This window comes from Lissotriton helveticus, chromosome 5_1 (genome assembly GCF_964261635.1).
Source record: "Lissotriton helveticus chromosome 5_1, aLisHel1.1, whole genome shotgun sequence".
NCBI lineage: Eukaryota > Metazoa > Chordata > Amphibia > Caudata > Salamandridae > Lissotriton > Lissotriton helveticus.
In genome coordinates this window covers 376,450,787-376,464,323 of record NC_136065.1, presented here as the reverse complement: position 1 = coordinate 376,464,323, position 13,537 = coordinate 376,450,787, and the positions used below count along the sequence as shown (strand labels likewise).

At 47.9% G+C, this 13,537-nt stretch overlaps 1 protein-coding gene across 6 annotated transcripts in view; it reads right to left on the bottom strand.

Annotated features, from left to right (window-relative positions):
* The window catches only part of ZBTB17 (zinc finger and BTB domain containing 17), a 417,671-nt gene that overhangs the window by 85,346 nt on the left and 318,788 nt on the right, over positions 1–13,537 (bottom strand). For 4 of the 6 annotated variants that reach the window (XM_078642537.1, XM_078642535.1, XM_078642539.1 and 1 more), the window contains 2 exons: positions 12,136–12,266; positions 820–1,068 (listed from right to left, as the gene is read on the bottom strand). In XM_078642537.1, the coding sequence (XP_078498663.1) occupies positions 820–1,068; positions 12,136–12,266 (380 nt within the window). The remainder of the gene's footprint in view (positions 1–819; positions 1,069–12,135; positions 12,267–13,537) is intronic. The other 2 variants (XM_078642540.1, XM_078642536.1) reach the window with 1 other exon arrangement.

Below are 13,537 nucleotides of genomic sequence, written 5' to 3'. Positions count from 1 at the left end.
ATTGAAAGAAGTGGGCTCGATTCGTACAGTTTCCCGCTCCCCTTGCCTTCGTTAGCGTGTTATTGGGTGGGGGTCATGAGATCTTGGTAGCACTTGTGTGCTTCTCCATTATATTTTGTGATTGTTTTGTGCTACGGTCATATCGTGCCCTTACAACCTCTTCCCCCCCCACCCCTTCCCCCCTCCTCTCGTTTTGGCATGGGTGTAATCCTGTTTTTGGGTTTTTCCGTATTTGTGAGTCAGTCGTGAGCCTTGTCCCCTTATTATAAAATAGACCTCACTGATCCTGATGTTGGGCCGTTATTGCCGCTTATCCCGTCTCTAGCATTGTCCAATTATGTTTGCTTGCCTGCCAACTGGCCTTGTGTCGCTTATTTTGATTCTTGATCGTTTTTGACTTGTGGCCGGCCGGATTGGTTGTAGGCCCATACATGTTTAACCTAATAATGCAAATAAAGGTCTTCAAAAAAAAAAAAAAAAAAAAAAAAAAAAGAAATCTTGGCGCTCAGATTTGGACTTGGATGTGACATCATCTTCGCATAAAAAATGTTTTTAAAATGTCATCGGTTTTATCGAACGTACTTGATAACTTTGATCTATTTACATGGCTTTCCCCTTTCGGGTTCCCAGCCATAAAATCTATTTTGCCAAAAGTGTGCCCTCCACAAAGTAATAACAGACAGCTAGTCATAGTAAAAGTAACAACAGTCACAATTGCATGCAGACGCACGTAGGCAGTTATACAAGTGGGAGGGACAACACATTGTTTTCCAGAGAAATATTTATGAGGAATTCCACAGTAACGGATCCCGCAATTACCTGTCAGCTGTGTGACTGCTGTGGCAGCTAAAGCTTCAGTGGCCAAAGTAACCATTTCATCAGATGAGACCGTGACAATGTTGACCTCTTCTTCCTCTTCCTCATCCTCGTCTTCATCCCCCTCCTCTCCCTGGTCCAGAATCTTCATTCCAGCCTTGCCCTGGTGTACAGTTTTTACGTGGGAGCGCAGGTTGTCCACTCGGTTAAATCCGCGGCCGCACTTGTCACACAGGAAAGGTTTCTCCCCTGCTTGAAATAATAAAGGAGAGACTCGTTACCTTTTCAAATATGGAAGACATGGAGTGACCCAAAAATTGTGCGCAGAATACCTTCACAGGACAGACTAAAGAGGGTTGCATGTTATATGGGTCCTACGATTCCAGTAGGACTGTGCATATAAAGCAAAACTTCATAATAGAGTCTGAATCTTATATAAATCAGTAATTATTGGTAGATTTGGCAAACTCACAGTCCTGCATCAACAATCCGAAACCTTACAGAGTTCTGGATGTCGTCAGTAATCTAGAACATGACTCTTGGATTCCCAAGGAACTCATGGAAACAAATCTAACCCTTTCGTTTTGGCACTTTTGCATGTCCAAAGTGTCACAAAGAAAAGATATTGCATTTTGAAATGTTTATTGAAAAGCTCTTTGTAAATAAAACATGAATTGCAATCACCAGAAAGATGAGACATGATTATTATAACCATTACTAGAATGGTGAAAAACACAAACAAATCAAGCATGTTCATTGCTCATTTTTTTTTACTAAGGTTACGCCTATTTATCAATAATATCCCTATGCTAAAGAGAGAATGTTGGGAGCACCCACATGCTTGGCCTATTGGAATGACCTAACTCCATACCTTAGTACTGTATGTCAGGAAGACGGCCTCTGTGCATTAACTAATGCATCCGTTAGTGTGCAAGCCTGCACACTTCTCTTACATGGTTATCTACCTACTTAGGATGAAAGTCGGGGACAGCGGAACAGCGGAACTGCATCTCTGTCACAACTCACAGCAGCGTTCCATGATAACTCCAGCGGAAAGTGAACCTTTCACCGACTTCAGCATGGGTGTGATTTTTATAAAAAATGGCAAGCGTATCACACTGGTGCAGAAAAGTTATGTAATTAGTCTGGGGAGAAATCATCTCATACAAGCAAAAAAAGAAAAGATAAAAAAACAAGCATTGTGCTCTCAGTTGCGCGACCCTGGATCTAATTGTGCAGCCTACAAGATGATAATATCCATAAGAAGTAACTGCATGCAAGGAACATTCTTGCAATAGGAAAACTATGCGCGAATCACCACAGGAAAACTATACTAAGTTGAAAATAAAAAGATAAAATGGAGAATCCACGTGTCCTGATCTAGACTGCTGAGGATAACCTTTACTCAGTCAGTCGCCTTGACGGAGTACCCTTCCTTCACATTAAGAGAGGTTAGCGAGCCCAGCCGACATCTCTTAACATTGGCAGGAACTACTATTTAAGCGGTTCCTGTTAATATGTTAAAAGTTTGACCGATGGCTCTGTCAAATATGACTGCCACCCATCAAACTTTAGATTTGTTTTTATTTTTTCAAACACGAAATCCCAAAGCGTGATACTGTTTGCTTTTTTTAATGAAAAAAGTAAACCAAGTGACTCCCACACCATGGGAGTTGTGGGCTCATTTAAACATTTTCACTGTCCATTACAGCAAGTTGTTTCACAGCGGTAAGGGAGAGTAGAAACTGGCCATTCGTCATTTTGCCAAACATCTAATGTCCCATACTCTGTCAGTCTGTTGGAGGAGTATGTCAGCAAGGAAGCAAAAGTAGGCTTCATTGCTGACATAGTAAAGGTCCACCTGCCTGTAAACCCGGAGGGCGGGCAGGCAGGGGTTGACAGAGATGCTATTTTACTGCAGTTGCAATGGAGTACCCGCTCTGTCAAACTCTACGTCAAGTCCTATGGTCCCATTTAGGTGTCAAGCTGTGAAGTACCTTGATGATAACAAATGAAGGCAAAGCCATTAAAGACACCAACAATTATGGGAATGAAGGCACATGCAAGCACAGCCTACTGTGGTCTCACTAATTTCCTAAGCCCCACTACCCTTCAGTACTTGCCCACTTGCCATATGCACATGGTTATCTTAGACCGCTGTGATCACTCTAGGGATCACGGAGGAAACTTCAATATTGCTGGCACTATGTCCAGACAACAATGCTATGTCTGCCCCAGCTAGAGACAGAAGGCATTCTCAGCCACTGAAGAGACCCCCACACTAGCCATAGAAATATTTGAAGAAATCGAAAAGGTAATAGACGGACAAGGCTACCCGTCAGTTTTCATAACAGGCAACTTTAATTGAAAAATATCGCAAGAGATACTCGAAAAATGGGTATAATATGAAAAAGAAGAAGCCCAGGGAATTTCCACTCCTTTATTCCCCAAAGAAAATAAAGCTGACAAAAGAGGTAAAACCTTGCTAGCCGCACTTCCAATGCTAAACGAAGTAATGCATAAGTTACTTACCTTCGGTAACGATATATCTGTAAGAAACAGTAGTTAGTATTAGATTCCTTAACTTAGAATGTCCCCAGGCGTCAGACTGGATCCGAAATTTTTTTGAGTAGCAGTACTCATGCACGTCGGTAGGCGTCGTCCGCGGCTCGGCGTCCATCGTCGGGGGCGCCGTGATGACATCGTCGGAGTACTTAGACGCCGCCTCCGCGCGCTGACGGCAGTTCTTATACACAGCTTTTCCGCGCCGAGAGCCATGATAAAAAACAACACTGGTGCCATGAAACTAGGGCCCTGAAAGGAGATGACTCTTAACCCTAGATATCGGTTCGCAGAACGGGGAGGATGGGTGGGGCAGTAAGGACTCTAATACTAACTACTGTTTCTTACAGATATATCGTTAACAAAGGTAAGTAACTTGTGCATCTGAAAGAAACCGGTTAGTATTAGATTCCTTACCTTAGAATAGATACCCCAGCAATATCAACCCCAGTGGTGGGTACGCGAACCAATGATCACACCAGAAAGTCCTGGAGGACGGAACGGCCAAAGAAGCCATCCCTCCGGACTTGGCTGTCCAGGCAGTAGTGTCTTGCAAACGTGTGCAGCGAGGCCCACGTAGCTGCCTGACAAATGTCCTGCAAGGGGACTCCACGTCCCAGCGCAGTAGTAGCTGCCGTGGCCCGAGTGGAATGGGCCCTCAGCCCAACAGGAGGCTCTTTTCTAGCCAAAGAGTAGCATGCCTTGATGCACAACACAACCCACCGAGAGATGGTCAGTTTGTGCACCGCCCGCCCCTTCTTTGCACCCACGTAACCAACAAAGAGTTGGTCATCCACCCGGAACTGGCGTGTGCGATCTAGATAGAATGACAGCGCACGTTTTGGGTCCAGATGGTGGAGCCGCTCTTCCTCTTTAGAGGGATGCGGAAAGAAGGTGGGCAAGGTGATGGCCTGCCCGATGTAAAAGGCTGTGACTACCTTGGGCAGGAAAGAGGGTCTCGTCCGCAACACAACCTTGTCCGGATGGACAGAAAGGAAGGGAGGTTCTGAGGAAAGAGCCTAGAGCTCACTCACTCTCCTGGCAGAGGTGATGGCAACCAGGAAAGCAGTCTTCTGAGTAAGAAGGCGAAGAGGACAGTAATGAAGAGGCTCAAAGGGAGCGCACATCAGGTAAGTCATAACCAGATTCAAGTCCCACTGGGGCATCACGAAAGGAACAGGGGGAAACATATGAGTGATGCCCTTCAAGAATCTGTTAACAATCGGGGACTTGAACAAAGAAGGCTGATCAGGTAGCCTCAAGAAGGCGGAAAGGGCAGAAAGGTAGCCCTTGATAGTGCCCAGAGCAGAGCCCTGCTGGGCAAGAGAAAGAAGGAAGAGGAGAACCTCAGAAAGGGGGGCAGAGACTGGATCCACAGCCTTTGCTGTGCACCATGCCACAAATCTGTTCCACCGACAGGCGTATACCGACTTTGTGGAGGGACGCCTGGCTGCCAGAATCACATTACAAACTTCAGGAGGCAAGTCAAATGGCCTCAACTGTCGCTGCTCAATCTCCAAGCATGGAGGTGAAGACTGGACAGGTTCGGGTGGAGGACCGTCCCCTGCTGCTGCGACAGAAGGTCCTCCTGAAGAGGCAGACGAATCGGGGGATCGACTGACATGCTGAGTAGCTTGGGATACCAGTATCTTCATGCCCAGTCCGGAGCCACAAGGATGACTTGGGCCCGGTCGCGCTTGATCTTCAGCACTCTGGGCAGAAGTGGTATAGGTGGAAAGGCGTACAACATACCGCAACTCCACTCGCGACGAAAAGCGTCTCCGAGCGAGTGCCGCCTTGGAAATTCCAACGTGCAGAACTGATGACATTGCTCGTTCTCTTCTGTGGCGAATAGATCTAACCAAGGCTCTCCCCACTGCTGAAAGAGGCCTTGCGCCACGTCCGAGTTCAGACGCCATTCGTGATCCATCATGCACCGACAGCTGAGTTAGTCTGCCCTGGCGTTCAGGGAACCTGCCAGGTGTTGAACCACTAGGGTCATGCCCTGATGTTCCAGCCACTGCCAGAGGCGCAGAGCCTCCTGGCATAGGGTCCACAACCCTACCCCGCCCTGTTTGTTGCAGTACCACATGGCGGTGGTGTTGTCCGTGAACACCTGCACTACACTCCCCCGGACAGAGGGGAGGAATGCCTTCAGTGCAAGCCGGATCGCCCGCAGCTCCAGAAGGTTGATGTGGAGCCGGGACTCCGCCGGAGACCAGAGGCCTCTGATCTCCGCCTCTCCCATGTGGCCCCCCCAGCCCTGGAGGGACGCGTCCGTCACAACTACGTGCTCCGGTTGGGGTAGGGAGAGGGATCTGCCGCTGACCCAATCACGGTCCATGAGCCACCACTGCAACTGTCTTGCAGTGCCCTCCGAGATCAAGACATGGTCGGACAAGTTGCCCTGATGCTGGGCCCACTGAAACTTCAGGTCCCACTGCAGAGCCTGCATCCGCCACCGGGCGTGATGCACCAGAAGGATGTGGGAGGCCATCAGCCCCAGAAGCCGCAGCGTCAACCTGACCGAGACTCGGGATAAAGGCTGAAAGATTGGAATCAGAGCCTGAATATCCCAAACCCGCTGTTCGGGAGGATAAACCCGAAACTGCGCCGAGTCACCGCTCCGATGAAAAGGAGCTTCTGAGAGGGACACAGGTGTGACTTCGGCACATTGATGGAGAACCCCAGCAAATGCAGGAGGTCGGCCGTAGTCTGGAGGTGGGAGACAACTGTCTGGGGCGAGCCCGCCTTCAACAACCAGTCGTCGAGATAGGGGGAAGACTGAAACCCTTAACCTGCGCAGATGAGCTGCGACCACCGCCATCACTTTCATGAACACCCGTGGGGCGCTGGTAAGGCCGTAGGGGAGCACAGTAAACTGAAAGTTCTCGTGGCCTACCGTGAACCGCAGGTAACGCCGGTGGGCCGGCAGGACGGGGATGTGAAAATAAGCGTCCTGCAAGTCCAACGCTACCATCCAGTCTCCAGGATCTAGGGCAGCTAAGACCTGGGTCAATGTCAGCATCTTGAACTTCTCCTTCCGGAGGAAGCCGTTGACGTTCCGTAGGTCCAAGATAGGGCGTAGGCCCCCTTTGCCCTTCTTGGGTACCAGAAAGTAGTGGGAGTAACAACCACACCCTACTTTTGGCCCAGGAACGCGCTCGATGGCCCCCTTGGCCAGGAGGGCCATAACTTCCTCTTGCAGAAGTTTCAGGTGATCCCCCGACACGCGGTGGTACTGCGGTGGCATGGCTGGAGGGGACGCCTCGAAGGGGAGTGAGTAGCCCCTTCGGACGATTTGCAGCACACACCTGTCCGATGTGACAGTGCGCCAGTGGTGGTGGTGATGGCGAACCCTGCCCCCCACTGGCGTCACATGGGCCTGAAAGCTCGGACTAGGAGGGTTTTGAGGCGGATGCTGCAGGGGTAGGTGTGGACTGGCCTCGCCGTTGTCCCCGACCGCCACCACGGTGGTTTCCACGTCCGCCACCGCACTGGATGGTAGTCTGCAGCCCGTGGCTGGCAGGACATGTGGGGGCACCCCTTCCTTGGCCACGAGAGGGGCGAAAGGCAGCCGTTTGCTGGCGCGGGGCCGAGAGGCCCAAGGACTTGGCCGTAGCCCTGGAGTCCTTAAAGCGCTCAAGCGCATGGTCTGCCTTGTCCCCAAAGAGGCGACGGCCATCGAACGGCATGTCCATCAGTGTGTTTTGGACATCAGCCAAGAAGTTGGCAGACCTCAACCAGGCATGGCGACGAATCGCCACCGTCGTTGCCATCGCTCTGCCTAGCGAGTCAGTAGTGTCCAGCCCACACCGGATGAAATAACATGCCGCATCTCGACCTTCCACAAGGGCTTGACCGAGTTTAGCCCGGACCTCCACCGGGCATTCTGGTAGCACGTCCGTGACCGTATCCCACAGAGAGTGGGTGTAGCGGCATGCGGTGTTGACTGACCACAATCCTAAACTCGGGGAGGAGAATACTTTCTTTCCGTATTGCTCGTACCTCTTGGATTCCCGGTCGGAATTAGAGGCCTGGATGACCAGGCTCTCGAGGGTGGGGTGGGTAGACCGAAAGCAAGGGTTGCCTGGAGCCTGGAGCCGGGCGGTGGCGCCTGGCCATGTTCCTATCCACAGGCTGACCTGTAGCGGGCTTTGACCAAGTGCCCAGAAGAACGTCTGAAAAGGCCTCATTAAACGGCAGCAGAGGCTCGGCCGAGCTTGCCTACGGTTTAAGGACCTCAGTGAGGAGGTTAGTCCTCACGGCCGCGACGGGGAGCTGAAGGCCCAAGGCCTTGGCCGCCCTCATCAGATTCCACGCTATAGGCAGCCCCCTCCTCCGTAGCCACGCTAGGAGGGGAGACAAAACCAGTGTCGGGCGAAGTGCCCAGACCACTGGCCTCCCCAAGCTCTCCTGTCCAGTCTGCAGAAGACTGACACTCGTGTGCCAGAGGGTCCTTAGACCCCTCCCAATCCCCCTCGTCACCCATCGCCTGGTACTCAGGCTCAAAGGATGGGGCCGGGTCATAGAAGTAAAAATCTCCCATCGGCGTCGAGAGTGGCGCCGCTCCGACCCGAATCGAGGGCAGGACCAGGGACGGCGTCGTCCTGGGACCGCGCCGGGGCCGACACCCTTGGGGTCAGCGCCGGCGAGGTTGTGTGGTTGACCGGCGGCGACCCGGATCCGGAGCCGGATCCAGTGGGGCCCTGCGGCGTTGGGATGGAAGTCGCCAACGGCGTTGGGACCGAAGTCGCCGACGGCACCGGGACCGAAGCACCCGACGGCGCAGAGGCCGAAGCACCCGGCCCGCGTGGGGACCCAGTCGGGACCGCTTGGCCCGAAGGCGCCGCGGAACCAGACGGAGGAGCGAGCGACCTCATGGCCATGAGGAAGTCATCAATCTTCCCCGGCGTCGCATTCTGCCCAGGGACCGGCGGGTATGGAGCAGGCCGCAACACCGCGTGGGCGGTGTCGTCCGAACCCCCGGCCGCGTCGCGTGAGCGTGGGGGGGGGCGAGGGGGGGAGAGAGTCAGAATAGCGATGGTGCCTCTTCTACTTCTTGTGCCTATTACCTGAGGACTTCGAGCCCGAAGACCGATGACGACTCCCGGAACTGTGGTGACTCCGGCCCCGCGACCGGTCCCTCGACCTCCTTCCGGACCGGGACCTCGAGCGGCGCGTGGCGGACTGCCAAAGCTCGAGTCGCTTACGGGACAGCTCCCGTCTAGCTTTAGACGTCAGGGCCCGGCAGTCGGAGCAGGGCTTGTCGTCGTGGTCCGGGCCTAGACAGTGCAGGCACCGGCGATGGGGGTCGGTAACCGACAACAGTCCGTTGCAGTCAGCGCAGGGCTTGAACCCGGGCATCCCTACCGGCACCGTCGGAGTCGAGAGACTTCGAAAGTAGATCAAAAAGGATCGTAAAAAGTTAGTCAAAAATTGACTAGGGTACAACTTTTTCTGGAACTGTGCTTACTGGCGCGGAAAAAAAAGAACTGACGTCAGCACGCGGAGGCGGCGTCTAAGTACTTCGACGACGTCATCTCGGCGCCCACGACGGACGCGGGCCGGGGACAACGCCTACCGACGCGCATGGGTACTGCTACGCAAAAAATTTCCGGATCCAGTCTGACGCCTGGGGATATTCTAAGGTAAGGAATCTAATACTAACCTGTTTCTTTCAGATACTAAACGGCAACGTTGAAGGTGATATTCCGGCGTCATCCACAAGACAAGGGAGCTCCAGCACCTCAACCCTGGACTATATGATCTGTAGCTTGGATCTGTTCAGTTCAGTCTTATACCTTAATATTAACTGTGCACTGGGAAGTGATCATGCAATACTTCGACTAGCTACAGAGTGGAAAACACAACTTATATCCTCAAGTAGCATTACGTATATCTCCAGAGTACTGTCTTGGTGACCCAGGTCCAAGGAAGGATACAGTGGAATTCAAGGGCACTCAATAAAACTATTAATGCAATCGAGATGGCTCACCCGTTGCAGATAATGTACTCTACAAATTCGATTACAAACTTTGAAGTAGTCATCAAAAACCTGGTACAATGTCTGCAAGGAAATCTAATAAAGCGGGCTCAAGAGTGAAACAAAATAAAAGATGGATTCAAGACACTAATGCCACGGAATTAAATAAATGAATAAGGTCTCAATTCCTCCAATACTCTGCCTCAAAACAACTAGAAATTAACAACCTTAAAAAAGGCGCAGGAGAGAAAAAGGAAAAAGTCGTAAAGAAACACAAGATAAAAACTGGATCGATATCCAGACAGCAGCAAAACAGAATAACCAACGTGCGTACTGGAATATAATCGCCAAAGGAACAGGCACAAAAAAAATCATAGGAAGCTATTCCAGTACCCCTTTCAGAATGGGAAACCTATTTAACCAACTTATATAAATTAAATAAAAGACCTGAAAGTACAAACGGACCAGAAAGTATTTCTGGAGTAAATACCTTAGATAATGGACCCCCATCTTCCTCTCCGAGTTATATATAAAAAAGGCAAAACCGTCGGGAGCAACGGGTCAGTACCAAATTCCAATTAAGGTCCTCCAAATCAATCCCAAAGAATGGAGTAACTTTCTAGCTCCCCTCTTCTGCCATATCTTTGACACAGGGGAAATTCCAAAATCTTGGAAGGGGAGCATTGTAACCCCAATACATAAGAAGGGCTCTAGGGTTGGTACCCGGTAACTACAGGCAGATAGCTCTCCTGGACGCAACAGGAAAGATTTTTGCAGCAGCAGTACTAGATCATCGTAAAGGCTGGGCATTTTCATCAGGTCTAATTCCTTTATATCAAGCTGGGTTTAGACCAAAACACTCAGTCATTGACAACATTGATGTGCTGCAAACAATAATCAACAAATTTGTAACCTTAAAATCTCAGGTAGTGTAAGCTGCTTTCGTCGATTTTACGACTGCATTTGACAGGGTGGATAGAGGAACGCTTTGGAGAAAACTTTGTAAAATGGGCATCCCGGATAACCTACTCCATGCAATAATTTCACTATACTCTGGGACTTGGTGTCAAGTCCAAATGGGGAGGAAGAAAGGTCTAACGAGCCCAATACCTACACCAAACGGCCTCAGACAAGGATGCCTTCTCGCTCCCTTACTGTTTTCTGTATATCTTAATGATCTGCCTGAAAGCTTCAAAGAAATCTGCAACTTTCCTCCTAAAATTGCATTGCACAAAATCCATACCATGGTGTATGCAGACGATGTAGTCATTCTAGATTTAACACCATTTGGCCTCCAAAGGAATCTGCAAGCACTGTATGAACACACTGAAGAAAACTATTTAATACCGAACACTGCAAAAACAAAAATAGTTAAATTTTCGGGTAGGAAACGGTATGCTAACTACAAATGGACCCTAGGGGGCAAACTGTAAGAAGTGGCAAGCGAATACACCTACCTAGGGAGAATTTTCTCTAAATCACTGCAAAACTTGCTTCACATACAGAATCTGAACCTGAAAGTCGACATCCATGTGGGGTCACTCTTACGACTATGTGCCTCGACCGGTCAAATGCACTTTTTCTCTCTTCTTCAGGTATATAGTGCTAAGATTCCGCGAGTACTAGCATAATCGCTTGAATACATCCCATTAAATCAATGTAAATATCTGGACTTAAAAGAAGGGCAGTCCTCTGGAAATTTACAAAGATGTCTCAAGCAGTCCCAGTACAAGCTCTTCGCTTCGAACTTTCACTAGTTAGCTCTTATACTAGAGGAATTAGCAATATTATTAGATGGGCATATAACCTCATCCATGCGGAACAAGGAACAATACGATCCCTTTTAAAAATAGAGACATTCGATAAAGGTTCTCTGAAATATGTATTTTGCAGGAATGTCTAAATTGCTTTTAAAATATCAAATGCTAATATGTTGCAATCTTGGACTCCTGCCCAACTGAAGCTCTTTCTAAAACATCTGACACCAAGGTTAAGCTTTGAACTCGATACACAGCATTGCTCCAAATTGACACTATACCAAAATCCTGCTGAAACAATTGTATATAGAAAAATACAACAGTATATCTTCTTTATCCTAAAGCACGGTGTCAGGCGATCGATTATACTACTCCGGCTTGGGATACTCCATTTAAAATTTCTTACCTACAAGTGGATCACAAAAGAAGAAACTAGCACTTACTGTAATCTATGTAATGGAGGAAGCAAGATCTGGAACACATATTATTTGTTTGCCCAAATGTGACAGTTGTAGAAGCAAGAAAAAGGTTTATACAACACATTTGTAGACAATGTAAAATTTATTCAGTTCAGACCTTGATTTCACTTTGTAAGGTACCGCCAAATACATTTGTTTGCTACAATCTATTCCAATTTTCAAAATCTTTTTTATCTATGTACTAGAATGATGATTTTTATTAACTTATTGTTACATTTTAAAGGTACATTTTATGTATTAAATATTTGTTGTTCTCAGCCGAGAACTAAATCAAATAAACTTAACATGAACCCCCATGTCTCTTGGTCCATTACCATGGTCACACCCGTCCCACTCAAATATAGAATGGCTGTCTCAGACCATTTTCGTTTTACAAAATCACTCCAGTATTTGTTCACTTAGCATGATGAAAACTGTTTAGCAAAGAGCACTGCGGTTTTTTCAGAGTACTCTGGGAATACCCCATTTACCTATCCCATCCCCATTTGTCTAGCATCAGTGACATTACTGAAGAATAGGCTGAATAGTGACTCACCAGTATGAATGATAATATGCTTGGAAAGGTCACCCACATTCACAAATGCTTTACTGCAAACGCTGCACTTATGCGGCCGAATGTTATCATGATGCCGGATGTGATTGGCCAGCTGGCTTGACTGCACAAACCTACAGACGAAGACAACACCAAGTTTAGAAGGTAACCACAAACCTTTAACCCACTCAACCTAACTCAGCAGCATACAATTAGAGACACTTGCCTGATTTACACATCTCTCCCTCACCACCCACTCACCCCCAACTCTGTCACTCATTCTAGAACAAGTGACAATTACGCTAAAAGTCATCACGCTAATAACACCATTGTCGGAAAGCAAACTGGAATATTGAAGCACATCAGAGTCTTCATCATAATCTAAAATACGGTTGATAAAAAATACCACTAGTAAAGATTTTTACTGGATTACCACCTCACCATCTGAAAGTCAAATAGTCAAGAATAATTCAACTAAGAAAAGGACAGTTATTGAGATGACGGAGAGAAAAATGTAGATAAGTGGGCTGTCAAACAGAATAATGTCTCTAGAATGTGAAGAGGATACTGACTCCTTGCAGGACATAGAGCCCGTTAAATAAAATGTGAGTTCTACAGAGAATCCAAATATACCAGTAACAAAATTTCAATTTTATAAATGGAATTAGTCAATATAAAAATGGGAAATACAGGGGAGCACACAAGAAACTGAAGAGGAGCTTCCACCACATAGCTGATATTCGTTATCCCAAAATACAGACCAGAGAGAGGCCCATTCACAAAGAGGTAAATGTTAGCAGAGACAGCTGTGTATTTCTTTGCACAATTGAGATGGTGGGATTCTGTTGTGCAAGGCAATTAATTAATTAATTAATTAATTCGTACTTGTTATATAGCCAAGAGGGAAGAGTAACTATTTTAGAATGTTGATTGTATTTACATGCCAACCAATAACTTAATTATGAACTAGTAGGGATTGAAGGCCCATGTTAGGTACTCATATCCACTTTCAAAACGTACCAACACAGAGTTTCACATTTACTGATGTGAGCTTTGTGAAATACTGTCAGAAGAGGACAGGTCTGTTTTAGTGTAGCTGTTTCTGGAACTTATGTTTTCAGTTGCTTTCTCTTACTGGTAGTTTTCCATAAACATCACCGACGATTTTCTCCCCTAACACTTAAGATATGCTCCTGGTTAAGCAAAATATCAAAAACATCTTCAAACCCGGAAAAACATCACTGCTGAGTTAATTGCTGATGCCAGGAAAATGAGCATCAAGACAGAAAGGAACAAGCTACTTTTCTTTGGTAATGCGGTTTCTGGTACAAACTCGAACTGCAGATTTCTTACCTTTAGAATATCCCCAGGTGTCAGACTGTATCCAGAAGAATTTTGTGGCATA